This window comes from Podarcis erhardii (assembly GCF_964252035.2).
Source record: "Podarcis erhardii genome assembly, chromosome: 12".
In the NCBI taxonomy this organism is placed as follows: Eukaryota; Metazoa; Chordata; class Lepidosauria; order Squamata; family Lacertidae; genus Podarcis; species Podarcis erhardii.
Window position 1 is genome coordinate 31,544,804 of NC_138513.1, and position 14,862 is coordinate 31,559,665.

Here is a 14,862-nt window from a genome sequence, read left to right on the forward strand (position 1 = left end):
GAGTTGCCATTAATAATACAGACACTCAAACAGATTTGTGTATATTTTCAGAAACTGAAGGATATTTAAAATGTAAACAGGCATTAACTGCTTGTTAACTGCATAGCTTATTTCTACACACTATAACATTTTTGTCTCCCCTGTATTAAATATATGGGTGCCCATAACATTTAAAATACCTTTCAATATGAAAGCAAAGGCTAAAAATGTCTGTAAAAATGAGATTTCAAAATACTCATAAGCATTAAATAGGCTTTTTAGAAATGCACGATTATACTGAAAACTGTGTAACAAAAATGAACTGTTAACAAGCATTACTTTGCCTGTAGTAGGATGGCTGCCAAACTTTAATTGGCTTAAAAGCTATTCTTCAATCAATGGAGCATTGTGTCTTAAAGGCAATAATACTAGCTTTATGGTTTTAGCGTTAAACGGTTTTTTGTGGGGGGAACCCTTGGTAAATACAATATGGAACATATTTTCTCTACCTCACCACCAATGTATTTGCTATCTTTAAATATATATTAAGACTGCAGAGATGAGAGAGTGAAGTACAGGTAACTACCGTATTTTTCGCACCATAGGACGCACCTTGTTTTAGAGGGGGGAGAACAAGAAAAAAAAATCTCCCCCTCTCTGCCCAGTGCCCCTTCAGCGAAGCGGCAGGAGGCACTGCGCAGAGAGGGGGAGAATTTCCCCCCTCTTGTTTTCCTGCTCTAAAACAAGGTGCCGTTCAGGCGGCTACCTTGGAAGCCTGGAGAGCGAGAGGGGTCGGTGTGCACCAACCCCTCTCACTCTCCAGGCTTCAGGTTCCTTTCGACCTGCTCTTTGGGGCTGGCGGGGGAAGCCCACCACCAGCCCCACAGAGCAGGTCAGGGAGCAGCGGAAAGGCGCAGCGGAGAGGCTGCCATAGCCGTGCGTCACCTCTCCAGCCGGGAGAGGGTCACGGGGCTATGGCGTCTTCGCTCCATAGGACGCACACACATTTCCCCTTCATTTTTGAAGGGGGAAAAGTGCGTCCTATAGAGCGAAAAATACGGTAACCAAATCTTTTGCTAGATTGGATAATTCAGTAAGTATCAATACTGTATTGCTTTTTTTTTCTTTTTTCTTTTTTGTAACAAAAGAGGTGCCGATACTCATGTCTTGTTCCAAAAGAGCTTGTTCTTAACATGTCACAAAAGGTGCCAGAAAGCCAAGTGAGACTCTTTAGGGAAGCAATGCGGAAATTGTGGGCTTCAAGATGACCTCAACAGATTGGAGAAGTGGGCCAAAACTAAGAAAATGAATTTCAATAGCGACAAAGCTATGGTTCCGCACTTATGCAGGAACAACCAGCTGCACAAATATAAGATGAAGGGCACCTGGCTTGCCAGTAGTACATGTGAAAAGGATCTAGGAGTCTTAGTAGACTATAAGCTTAACATGAATAAACAGTGATGCAACAGCGAAAAAGCTACTGATATTCTAGGCTGCATCAACGGAAGTATAGCAATCCAGTTAGATGGGTGGAGAATAAGTCATAAATTATTATTATTATCAAGGGAAGTAATAGTACTACTCTATTCTGCCTTGGTCAGACCATACCTGGAGTACTGTGTCCAGTTGGATGGGTGGGGTATAAGTAATAAATTATTATTATTATTATTATTATTATTATTATTATTATTGGAAGTAATAGTGCTACTCTATTCTGCCTTGGTCAGACCATACCTGGAGTACTGTGTCCAGTTCTGAGCACCACAATTTAAGAAGGATATTGACAAACTGGAATGTGTGCAGAGAAGGGTGACAAGATGACAAAGGGTCTGGAAACCAAGCCTTATGAGGAACAATTGAGGGAGTTGGGTATGTTAAAGCTGGTAAAGAGGCGACTATGAGGAGCCATGAAAGCCATCTTCAAATATCTAAAGGGCTGCTACATGGAGGATGGAGCTAGCTTGGTTATTCTGCTCCATAGGCTAGGACCCAAACCAATGGATTCAAGTTACAAGAAAGGAGTTACTGACTAAACACCAGTAAGAACTTTCTGACAGTGGAACAGACTGCCACAAGAGGTAGTGGACTCTCCTTCCTTATAGGTTTTAAACAGAGGTTGGTTGGCCATCTATCATAGATGCTTTAGCTGAGATTTCTGTGTTGGACTAAATGACCCTCAGAGTCCCTTCCAACTTTACAATTATTTGATTTGGACCCCTCCAACTGAGCATTGGTCATAGTCGCCGAGGCTGATGGGAGCTGACATCTAGCAGCGTTTGGAGGACCACAGGTTCCTACTTCTGCCTTAGTGAGAATATTTCACAACAAAGGGGCCATGATGAAAAGGACTGTGATTGATTGGAGTATGAGTCTTTGCATATGTGTACAGTGGTACTTCAGGTTAAGTACTTAATTCGTTCTGGAGGTCTGTTCTTAACCTGAAGCACCATTTTAGCTAATGGGGCCTCCTGCTGCTGTGCTGCCAGAGCACAATTTCTGTTCTCATCCTGAAGCAAAGTTCTTAACCCGAGGTATGTAACCTGAAGCATATGTAACCCGATGTACCACCGTATATATCACATATACATGGTATGAGAAGAAGGGGCTTTTTAATTACCTAGGTCTGAGGCTTTAAAAGTACAGTGGTACCTCGGGTTACATACGCTTCAGGTTACATACGCTTCAGGTTACAGACTCCGCTAACCCAGAAATAGTGCTTCAGGTTAAGAACTTTGCTTCAGGATGAGAACAGAAATCGTGCTCCAGCGGTGCGGCAGCAGCAGGAGGCCCCATTAGCTAAAATGGTGCTTCAGGTTAAGAACAGTTTCAGGTTAAGAACGGACCTCCGGAACGAATTAAGTACTTAACCTGAGGTACCACTGTAATCTCCTTTTTCATGTTTCTGTAAGGAATGAGGATTTACAAAGAAAGCATATTGTTTTGACTTGCAGTATTTCTAAGCTCAGTATTAACATGGGTGGGTAACCCCCGGCTATTAACCTCAGGAGCTCGGAAGTACCGGTAAAGGCAGTGGGCACATATCTCAGGAAGAGCAATTGACAAGATTAGAGCTGTGATTTGCCCAGTCATTGGCATCTTCTATGTTTGAAACATTCCTTCTATGGCCTTGTCAACTGCATTCCTCTGACAGAGATGAAAGTACAGTGGTGCCCCGCAAGACGAATGCCTCGCAAGACGAAAAACCCGCTAGACGAAAGGGTTTTCCGTTTTTCGAGGCGCTTCGCAAGACGAATTTCCCTATAGGCTTGCTTCGCAAGACGAAAAAGTCTTACGAGTCTTTTCCCTCCCCCCCCTTTTTCTAAGCCGCTAAGCCGCTAATAGGGATGCTTCGCAAGACGAAAAAACCGCTAGACGAAGAGACTCGCGGAACGGATTATTTTCGTCTTGCGAGGCACCACTGTAAGCATAACATCTGCATTCACAGCAGTTTCAAGATACTACATGAAATAGCAGAACAAAACAACAGCTCCTCTACACATGACAGTGACTCCCTTGATAAGGCTGTGATTAACTGAAGTTCCACTAAGGCTCGCTTGTTTTTCTCCCTAGAAGACAAAACACACCCCTCCCACCATGTCAAGATGCATAACACCCAAAGCTGCCAGGCTAGTTTGGCATCTAAGGCAGAAAATCCCACAGGCACTTATTCCTGCTCCCTGGCATTAAAAATATAATAATGAATTAAATAACCAAAACTTTTGCTGCAGCTGCCTGGAGCCTAAATATAGGGTGGGCCTTGGGTGAGCATAAGATTGCAAGATACAAAACAGTGATCTGCAAACTCTGCCTGCCCCCAGCAGACTACTGGAAAATTAACGTGCATTTCAGACCACTTAAATTTGTTAAAAAACAACAAACAAATCCAAACATGTGTAACACATTTTAATATTTTGTATTTTAACTTGCATATGTTTTAAAGTATGGTTGTGATTTTTTCTCAATTTTACTGTTTTATCTTTTGTAAAAAAATTTGAGGGTGTGTTTTTTTTACAATCAAGTGGTGCATAAATTTTATGAAATAAATAAAATACACAATTTTTAAATAAATGTATTCTTGACTTTCTAAAGTGCTTATGTTCATGGTTTTAAGAAGTAGGTAAAGGTAAAGGACCCCTGGACTGTTAACTCCAATCATCTCGCTTCAGGCCAAGCAGCCAATGTTTTTCCACAGACAGCTTTCTGGGTCATGTGGCCAGCATGACTAAACCGCTTCTGGCACAACGGAACACTGTGATGGAAGAAGCCATTTACCTTCCTGCTGCAGCAGTACCTATTTATCTACTTGCATTGGTGTGCTTTCGAACTGCTAAGTTGGCAGGAGCTGGGACAAAGCAATGGGAGCTCATCACCATCAAGCAGATTCAAACTGCCAACGTTCTGATAGGCAAGCTCAAGAAGCCCAGTGGTTTAGACCACAGCACCACCCACATCCCTTTACCTTTTTAGGAAGTACAGTACAGCGGTACCTTGGGTTACAGACACTTCAGGTTACAGACTTCGCTAACCCAGAAATAGTACCTTGGGTTAAGGACTTTGCTTCAGGATGAGAACAGAAATTGTGCTCCAGCGGCACAGCAGCAGCAGGAGACCCCATTAGCTAAAATGGTACCTCAGGTTAAGAACAGTTTCAGGTTAAGAATGAACCTCCATAACGAATTAAGTTCTTAACCCGAGGTACCACTGTAGATGTTCCTATTGTCATGAAAAATGATAAATCAATTGCAGGGCCAAGACTGATCTTTTCCACAGACTACTTGACTGGAGCTTGTAGGCCATAGTTTGAGAACTTCTTCGGTAGAACTTTGTTCTCCCTTATAAATGCAAATAGTTAATCTCTTAGTAAAAATTATTTTAGTATATTAAACATACAATGGTCTAAAATCGTGAGAGGACAGTGTTCAAACAGGACCATGTATCTTATACAACGCCTTCCTGCCAATATGATGTTCATCATTATTATTTGGCACAGGGAGCCTATAAGGTGGAGAAAGTAATGAGTGGGTCTCTGGAGAAACTTTAAAGAAGCGGTGCCTCTCATCATGAAGAAGTACACTGGTTATCTGTGGGGTTTATGGGGTGTTAGGGGAAGGGTAGTACCTCTGGTGGGGGATACATTGTGCTCCTTCTGGAGTAGTTTGTCCACCGTTGCTCCACACCCTGCACTCAGCTCTCTCACCTGTGGTTCCTAGAAGCTGTCAGCATGTGACAGAAGCCACACCCTGGAAACAGCTTCGACTGGCCAGTTAAACCAGGTGAGGGTAGCTGATGGGTCTCAAACCCTCAGTGAGTTAGGGACTTCCCCTGCATGTGAAGACAGGCTCAGGAGGATTGAGCGGACAAGACCAATAGTGGGTCTAGTGGTTAACAGGGCGGTTTCTACATGTGCTGTAGAGGGAAGGGAGGGGCAGATGGGGCTCATCAACCTGGGAAGGTAGCCCATCTAGGAGAAGGAAAACACTGTTCCTAAACCTCCGCTGCCTTGCGGGATATCTTTGGGAGAATAAAGGGCCAAGCAGCTAAGGAGTAAACCTTACACAAATCTGGAGTAGAGTCCTTAAGAGAGTTGGGTAGCGCCTTGTATGCCACCTCCTGGCAACTCTTGCAGCCATGATAGTGCCAAACGTATTGCTCTGATTTCCTTTGGACCCCATCAGCGACGCTGAAAGGGGGGGTCATCGTCTGGGCAGCCCAGGACCTTCATACACACTGCCCAGGCTTGTGCGCCAAGGTCACTTCAGTGCTGCTAACACAGCAATTTGACTTCACTCTGAGAGGCACATTCCATTGTTTCTCGCAGCAGACAGATGCCAACAGCAACTACAAAATGCTGAAGTCATGAGTCCATGAACATGCTTGTATCTGGAGCCCAACAGTTATCTGGACTGGGAAATTTCCTCATTAAACACTGAATTAACAGATAGCAATTTGAGGTAAAGGTAAAGTGACCCCTGACCATTAGGTCCAGTCGTGGCTGACTCTGGGGTTGTGATGCTCATCTCGCTTTATTGGCCGAGGGAGCCGGCGTACAGCTTCCGGGTCATGTGGCCAGCATGACTAAGCCGCTTCTGGCGAACCAGAGCAGCGCACGGAAACACCATTTACCTTCCCGCCGGAGCGGTACCTATTTATCTACTTGCACTTTGACATGCTTTCGAACTGCTAGGTTGGCAGGAGGAAGCAATTTGAGGTAGCAATGGCTAAAGCCTTATCTGTTAGCAGGGTTTCACCATCAACACTGCAGGTATAGGACGCTGTTTCTGTGTATGTGAGAAGGTGTGCTAGAAGTAAAAAAGAAAAAAGAAAGGGGGGAAATGTGTGCTATAAATAATAAATGAAACACTCCCGCAGACATGGGTCTCCAACACACACACATTAATTACACACCAGAGAGTGCAACTGTAGCCAGTTCAAGCACTTAATTCATGATTTGCATTTATTAAAAAACATTCTATTACTTTAACAATACAGTCATCCAACTGTGAAATAACAGCAAGTCAGATGTGCTCATGGACAGAAAAATGTGGTTTCTTATGCCCATTGTACAGTGCAAAGCTGCCAAATTTCACACCTTAGAATCCAGTCCTTTCTTTTCTCTCTTTCCACCCTGCCGCACACACTCATATACACAATTAACATGTCTGCTCTCACCTATCCCCTTATGGGAAAAGTCACAACTTTCATCAGTCTCACTAGTACCGATTTAAATAACCTGGCAACCCTTGAATAGTTTTAGTTCATCAATTCCAATTAAGGGTTGGCAAAGAAATCCAAAATACACACAGGATTTTCTCCTCAATGGGCAACACAACCAACAAGTTATTTCTAATATAGTCCAAAGGGATGCCGTCCGTGTCTCTCAAAGTATGCGTGACATGATTAGTTTGAGTGCCTAGGAGTCAAACACTGCCAAATTAAGTATAACAGGAATATCATTTATAACAGAAAAAGGTAGGCGAAGAGTGATGTAATAATTTTCCGGTAGATTATTTTATAAAGTACCGTGTACATCATATGCCAGCACTAGAATGAGCTCCCATTTAAGCAATGACTGGTACATACCTTTTGCATTTCATAGTAGCCTCAGGCTCTTTTGGATGAAAAGTCCAGCTGCGTCGTTAATGAAACATTTAAATCAACTTGATCTGTGCCACTCTGCATTGGTACCATTACATAGTATCATCATTTCACTGTATGTTTTTAGCATCGGAAATTGTATTCTCATAGAGTTTTTCTGGTTTCTTCACAATATGCAGACACAGGGTGGTATTTAGGTAAGGGCTCATAATCCTGCCACTTTCCCCCATGGACACCTGATCTTTACTACTGAATCGGAGCAAACATTGTCCGGATTGCTAAAGAGTGGGTTTTCCAGGGAAAGTGGTGGGTACAAGGGCCAAAACCTCTTGGATCCATGCCTAGAAAGTGAAGGACAAGTGGAAAACCACTTGGACCCATCCTTTCTAAGCACAGGACAATCGGGAGTCTGGATGAGCCCCAAGTCCTAACCAGAGCAGACCCATTGAAATTAATAAACCTGTTACAGTAGTCTTAACCATTAACTTCAGTGGGTAGGACTAGTAATGAATACCAGCCATATGGAATGGAATTGCATGATACAGCTAGCTACAGAAAAACAGAAGAGTGTCCCACATTATTTTGCATCAGAAAGTTCCCTGTGACATGTCTGTATCTTTGGGCTTGTTTGATCCAATGGAGTTAGAAAAAAAACATTACTGAAACTAAACCACAACAATAGTATTTGGTTTTAAGTTATCTGGATTTTTAAAAGTCCTGTTATACTTGCCCTGGGAGTTTCAGGTAACATACAAAACATTTAGGGTTATTGGCTCTGATCTGTTGTTTTACCAGTTCCAGGATAATGAATGATTATTCAGAGTAATGATTCCCATCCACCTACGTTTCCACCTGGCCTGCTGTCACAGTCAATTTTCCTGCCTGTCTCCTCCAATGTTAACAAGCAGATTTTTTGTTCTGCCTCACCATTTTCTGAATTCCATTTCACTGCTTTGAGGATGTTAAACCAACAGGTGCTGTCTGTTGATGAAGAGCTGGGAACCATCAAGAAGTAATTAACAAAATCCTTCAGAAAAATACACATCCCAAACTAAACAACACTCTCTGTGACAAAATAAATTTGTTTTCACATACGTTTTCACATACTGACCCTTAAAAGCTAGTGAAAACAAAGATTAAGAAAGGTTATGGAAAAGGCTCAAGCACCATATCAGCAACTCAGAGACTGTCAATATCCTTAGTATCTATAGTAGAGGGGTGGGGCCAGTGGCGTAGCGTGGGGGGTGCAGGGGGGGCCAGCCGCACCGGGCGCAACATCTGGGGTTAGGGCAAATCCACGGGTTAGGGGGCGCAAATCCACGGGTTAGGGGGCGCAAATTACTTGCCTTGCCCCGGGTGCTGACAACCCACGCTACGCCACTGGGTGGGGCACCTTACGTCCAAGGGCCAAACCTGGCTCTTCAGGAATCTCTATTTAGCTCTTGGCACTCTCCCCAGGTTACACCTTCTCTGCAGCCACATCCCTCACAAGTCCTACTTTGCCCCCTTGTTGAATGAAAGAAGCGTGACTTGGTGAGGCTAGCCTGTAGAGAGGGGAAATTGCGGTGCAGGAAGCGAGGAAGTTGAGCACGTGGACCTACTTGGAGTTAGGTAGCGCAGCCCATAGGGTTGTTTCAAAGTACAGGGTGCTGTTGAAATTTGAGACCCCAAGGTCTGCCACTGGCCTGACAGTCTCTAAATAAATAAATAAATACATAAATAAACATGCCTCACCCATCTGGCTGGGTTTCCCCAGCAACTCTGGGCGACTCCCAATAGAATATTAAAACCACGATAAATACATCAAACATTAAAAACTTCCCTAAAAAGGGCTGCTTTCAATTGTTTCCTAAAAGTCAGATAGTTGTTTATTTCTTTGACATCTGATGGGACGGCGTTCCATAGGGCGGGTGCCACTACCGAGAAGGCCCTCTGCCTGGTTCCCTGTAACCTCACGTCTCGCGGTTTGGGAACTGCCAGAAGGCCCTTGGAGCTGGACCTCAGTGTCCGCGCTGAACGATGGGGTTGGAGATGCTCCTTCAGGTATACTGAAGAGCTCGCTCATGCCTCTGTGGGCCTGATATGGGCCCCGGAACCATTCCCCTCAGGATGGTTCTGCAGGCCCAGGATTGCAGCCCCCACAGTAACGGCTAGCACACTTGCACACCCTCCAAGTGTCCTTATTTTCCAGAAACAGCCCTGGATTTACAGACGCCGTCCCCATTTGATCTTGGAATGTCCCGCTTTTCCTTAGGACGCCCCAATTGTCATCAGAGAAATGTTGGAGGGTATGGAGTTAAGGCGGCCCCCAAGCCGAGGAGATACCGGTAAGTTACTATACAACCTTTTGAAGATACCTGAAGGCAGATGTTGAAATGTTTTATTATGTGTTTGCTATATGTTGGAAGCTGCCCAGAGTGGTTAGGCAACCCAGTGGGGTATAATTATTTTTATTATTATTGTTATAGAATAGGGTGTCCTTATTTTCATCAGAGAAATGTTGGAGGGCGTGCACTTGCAGAGTCTGGTCTGGTGTTGAAATTCTTGCATCACAGCAGAGGTTGGACTAGATCAGTGGTGGCGAACAGCACTCAGAACCCTCTCTGTGGGCAGGTGTGCCATCGCTCCAGCACAGTTTGTAGGGGCATGAGTTTGTAGGGGCAGTGTGAGTGCCGAGTAAAGGCACGCATGCGCAAATAGCCAGTTTGCCACCTGTGGGCTGCAGCAGAAACATAAATGCTCCATTCCGCTGTCTTAAAGCATCTCGGTGCAGAACTGCCAGTAAGCCTGGCGCCATTTTGCTCCCTCCCACACGAGTGATCTTTAGAAGTGCATCCCGGCGGGTCAGCCATCAAATCAGAGGATTGTGGGAGGTTGGAAGGAAACCCGAGGGTCATGTAAGTCCAACCCCCCTGCGATGCAGGGATCTCAACTACAGCATCCATGGCAGATGGCCATTCAGCTTCTACTTTGAAATCTCCTAAAGAAGAGTTTCTTGAAGGGAAATTATCAAAACGGCCATGTTATCTGACAGTACAGTGGTACCTCGGGTTACATACGCTTTAGGTTACATACGCTTCAGGTTACAGACTCTGCTAACCCAGAAATAGTACCTTGGGTTAAGAACTTTGCTTCAGGATGAGAACAGAAATTGTGCTCTGCTGGTGTGGCGGCAGCAGGAGGCCCCATTAGCTAAAGTGGTGCTTCAGGTTAAGAACAGTTTCAGGTTAAGAACAGATCTCCGGAACGAATTAAGTACTTAACCCGAGGTACCACTGTAATTCCCTTTTTCATGATTTCCCAAAGAAGGATAATGCAAACTTTTGCCTTTCAGTTAAAAGTTGTTTGTATCATTGAAAGCTCTGCTATAGTGTTTTTCTTTTAGGACAAAAGATGTTAATGTAGGAGTTGTTTTTTCTAAACTAAAACTTCAGTTTTCAGGTTAAATTGCCATACTGGCACTTTGCGATAAAGAAGTGGGTTGCAGTTTGGCTACTCGGTCTCTAAAAGGTTCACCATCACTGGACTAGATGATCCTTGGGGATCCCTTCCAATTCTACAACTCATATAGAGTATGAGCTAACTGGTCTTCCTGAATCCGCTCAGGAGACATGACTGGGCGGCACCTTCGGTGGGCTGTGAGAACTGGCTATCAGCCAGCCAAACTAAAAGGATGACGCGGCAGGTGCGCACTTGGATTCAAGGCTGTCACGTGTGAGGAGAGCGCGAGAGGCGCTCGGACGCCGGAAGTGACGCGCGCGAAGGGGGCCGGGCTCTTGAGGCAGTAATGGCGGCCGCACGTCTGTGTTGTTGAAGCCTCCAGCGTCCCTGATAGGTGAGGGGCCTAGGCTTCCCCGCGTCCGCGGTGAACTCCCTTCCCGGCCGTGTTACGCGTAAGGGGGTAAAGTTACTTGCTCTCGGTATCCTCCGTCACAGTGACACTCGCGGGGGGGGGGGCGCGGTGTCGTCCGTTGGTCGGCGTTACAGCGGAGCGAAGGCGCGGTTGCGTGTTTGTGTGGGGCGCGCGCGGTCGCCCTTGTGGAGGTGATTTGGGGGCGGGGTCCGCTGCTTACGGTGCGGGCGGTGGGCCGTAGGCCGCGGGGGCGGGTGTATCGCCGGCTGCAGCGCGACGGCGGGGATATGGTCGTGTGAGCGTGTCTGCGCCGGGTTCCAAGGTGGCGCTGAGAGAGGAGAGGGTAAGAGGACGAGGCGCCGCGCGATTCGTTCGGGATGCGGGGCTTGTGCAAGAACCGCGTCGAAATTCCACTTTTGCTTCATCTGATGTCTGTGGCGCGTGTTACGTAAGCGCCGAGAGGCTTAAGGGAAGGAGCGCCGGCTTGGCGAGGTTAGGCTTGCAGAGAGGGAAAATGGCAGCAGCGCAAGAAGTTGAGCAGGTGGACCTACTTGGGAGTTAGGTAGGGGGCAGCCCCGTTTCGAAGTAATAGTGTTGCTGCGCAACTGGGGGGGGGGGTTGGGGGAGGGGCGGGTCAAGCGCTTTTGCATTCCGTTCCATACCGCCTGCAGGTGGAATAGCTTCGAGAGGGGCAAAGGTCAGGTTAAATTCGCCAGGCGATGGAAGCAATAATATGCAATTATCTCTCTCAGGAAATAAAACCCTAGTACGTTCTGCTTCTGTTTGTTAGCACTATTCTCTTGGCTCCAGTTCAGCTCCTCCCATCAGATCCGCTCATTGTGAGCTGTGTAAACAAGCGGCCTCTTAAGGTCCCGAACAGTTTTCGCTTTTGCCAGCTTTGACGTGCAGCTGCTTGCAAACTCCAGCAGGATTTTTGTACTTAACACATCAGATTTGACTACTGTTTAATGACAGGTAGAAATACTGCTGCTCTAGATGACTTTTCCAGACAGAGTAGCTACCTTTGCTTGTTGGAATAGATTACAAACTGCGAGTTGCATGACGTGGTGCGGGCGGTAGTATCTTTAAGGTAGGATTGCTACTGTGTATCACAGTGGTGGTTTACCCTTGGAGTAAGCAGCTATTGAAGGGTTTTTAAAAATAAAAAATAAAAAATACGAATTCTTAGATAAATATTGACTCAAATGTTTGAGGTAATTTATTGCCTTTAGAAAGCTGGTATTGAATGAGCTTGAAAAACATTCATTTTCAGTGTTCCTGTTTGTAATGGAAACAAAGGTGGTTCTTGAATAGAAAATATATAGATAGTAGGTTGCACTGTTGATGCTGCTCTATTAAAGAGGACATCGAGTGCTTTAAACAGTAACACTTAGGAAGATAGTCACAATCCATGGTGTGTGGAATACTATGGCAAATAAGTATTAATGCTGAGGCATGCTATTCCCTCCAGACCTAAGTGACAATGATGAAACTACCATTTCCGATTTAATATGCAAGCTTCTGAAGTATGCCAAAAATCTTCCTAAAGCTGGATGCTGCAAGAATTCTTCAAAAGGTACAAAAAATGTTTCTTATTGAAGGCATGGTATTAAACCCTTGTTTGCAGATTGTTCTTAAGAGAATGAGAGAAATTATTGTGGAGTTAATCAGGTTAGATTATTGCCTTGGGCTAGGGACTCAAGTTTTACAAATTTGCTGGGATAAAAACACAATGGATGTATTTCTGGAAATACAAAAACTAATTATAAACCATATCTTTCTTTAACACAGAATTAAAACATGTTCAGCTTTATGTCCTTTATAGGAAATTCTGATGATATTAAGAACAACATTCATAAAAAAGACTATTTACCTGCCTTTTTTGCACTACGATCCCATAAAACAAGTTTTATGGCATCAAAGAACAGATTTGTTGTAGTATAAACTACCACTGAGCAGAACCTTTCATCAAGCACATGAAACATAATCTCCATTTGAACTACACATGTATCTGAAGAGAATTCTAATTATCAAGGCCTAAAAGCCATAAAATGCAAAGGGTGTTTCATTCTTATTTAAATATTCTAATGAAACAGGATAATCACTGATCAGTCATAACAGTGAGTTAACAGAAGGTCCCTAGTTTTGTGATGCCAATGAAGTTGCAATCCTGATGCCTGAATCTTGTGACTATACTCTATTGTGCTTGATGTGACTGACTTCTGAGTATAATGGTACAGGATTTTGTTGTTAATGTAGTGGAAGGGGGAAAATCTCCCCTAAAGTGGATTTGAGCCTTTTGCATAGTAAATAGAGGCCTCTGGTCAAAGCTCTGCAGGCATGTCTGTCCAAATATAGTTTTGCTCCTGCAAATACATAACTTTATGAAGCTATGGGAATTTTTGTGTCATTCCTCAGTGGAGTCTGAGGATAGTGACCAGTAAACATGGTGAAGAGTTGCTTTTCAGCCTCTTGTATATGTAGACCAGTTAGGTCATGATAAACTCCCTTCCTTTGTCAGTGTGAATATGATGATTCAGATGTGTTTTGGATGCTTTTTGTGGTCTCATGTTCTGCATAGTTGAGATTGTGGCAACAATACTATCCACTAATGATGTTTGCCTAGACATGGTGATAAACACAATCTGTTTTTGTGACTATCAGAAAGGAGTCTTATTAAAAACTGTTTTTAAAATAAGCTTCCCGTTACGTATTGACTCAACTCAGGAGTGCTCATTACCTTAGTAACCTTGTGAGTATTCCTGTACACAACAGTTGGCTAAGTTATGCAGTCTAATGTTCTTTATCCCACAGATGCTACATAGAGTAGCATCCACTTCACTCCTAAGTCATGCTTTTGTAATGAGGTTTTCACTATAAAAACTGTATTGGAAGAGATAACTTTGCATTAAGTCATTATGTGCATTTGCCTTTAATGAAGACCAAGATGGAGGGAGTGAACATAAGAATCTCTTGGATCAGACTGGATAGCCAATGTGGTGCTCTTGGCGGTGCAGACTACAGTGCCTATAATGCCTGAAAATAGGCCTTGCTGGCTGGGGCTCTTGACAATTGCAGGCCATAGTATCTGGAAGACATCACCTTGGCTATGCCTGGATCAGAACAAATGTAGTCCTCATCCTGATTCCCACATTGGCTACTCACCTGCCACCAAGAAGCTTACAGTCAGAGTTAGAAGGTAAAACAGGTGTCTTCCCAGCAACAGGCGTTCATTGGCAAACTACCTTTGGGTCTAGGCTGATGAAAGTTTGGAGCAGTTAAACAACATTGGAATGACCACAAGTTTCCCATCCAAAAAAACACTGAGCCTAGGGCTTGCCAATTGGAAGGTTGGCGGTTTAAATCTCTGTGACGGGTTGAGCTCCCGTTGCTCAGTCCCAGCTCCTGCCAACCTCGCAGTTCAAAAGCATGTCAAAGTGCAAGTAGATAAACAGGTACCATTCCTGCGGGAAGGTAAACAGTGTTTCCGTGCGCTGCTCTGGTTCGTCAGAAGCGGCTTAGTCATGCTGGCCGCATGACCCGGAAGCTGTACGCCAGCTCCCTCGGCCAGTAAAGTGAGATGAGCGCCGCAACCCCAGAGTCGTATGCGACTGGACTTAACTGTCAGCAGTCCTTTACCTAGACTAGTGGTCGAGACCACATTCTTTGACAGCAAATTCCATCATGCAGTGATGTGGCACAGAAAATTTTCTAAAACTGAAAATTTTCTAGCAGTATCTTTTGTGGAAACTTTATCAATTTCATCATTTTGTTAGTAATAATGAATGGATGCCAATTGCAAATATTATATTAGATAAGTTTGGTAGTTTCAAAGTGTTTATCTTTGTTTACTAAATACAAGTAATATAAATGTTCTCAAAGTCAGTGGAGCATTTTGCAGTGCAAACTACCCTGTGCAAAATTTGCCTAGGATT

The 14,862-nt window shown here is 44.3% G+C and overlaps 1 protein-coding gene across 4 annotated transcripts in view; it reads left to right on the forward strand.

Moving 5' to 3' along the window:
* Positions 1 to 10,787: 10,787 nt before the first annotated feature.
* Positions 10,788 to 14,862, forward strand: part of TAX1BP1 (Tax1 binding protein 1) — a 31,107-nt gene continuing 27,032 nt past the window's right edge. The window contains exons 1-2 of one of the 4 annotated variants that reach the window (XM_081882057.1): positions 10,797 to 10,909; positions 12,399 to 12,503. In XM_081882057.1, the coding sequence (XP_081738183.1) occupies positions 12,481 to 12,503 (23 nt within the window). In that variant the 5' untranslated portion in view covers positions 10,797 to 10,909; positions 12,399 to 12,480. Of the gene's footprint in view, positions 10,976 to 12,398; positions 12,504 to 14,862 lie in introns of all 4 variants that reach the window. The other 3 variants (XM_081882058.1, XM_081882059.1, XM_081882060.1) reach the window with 3 other exon arrangements.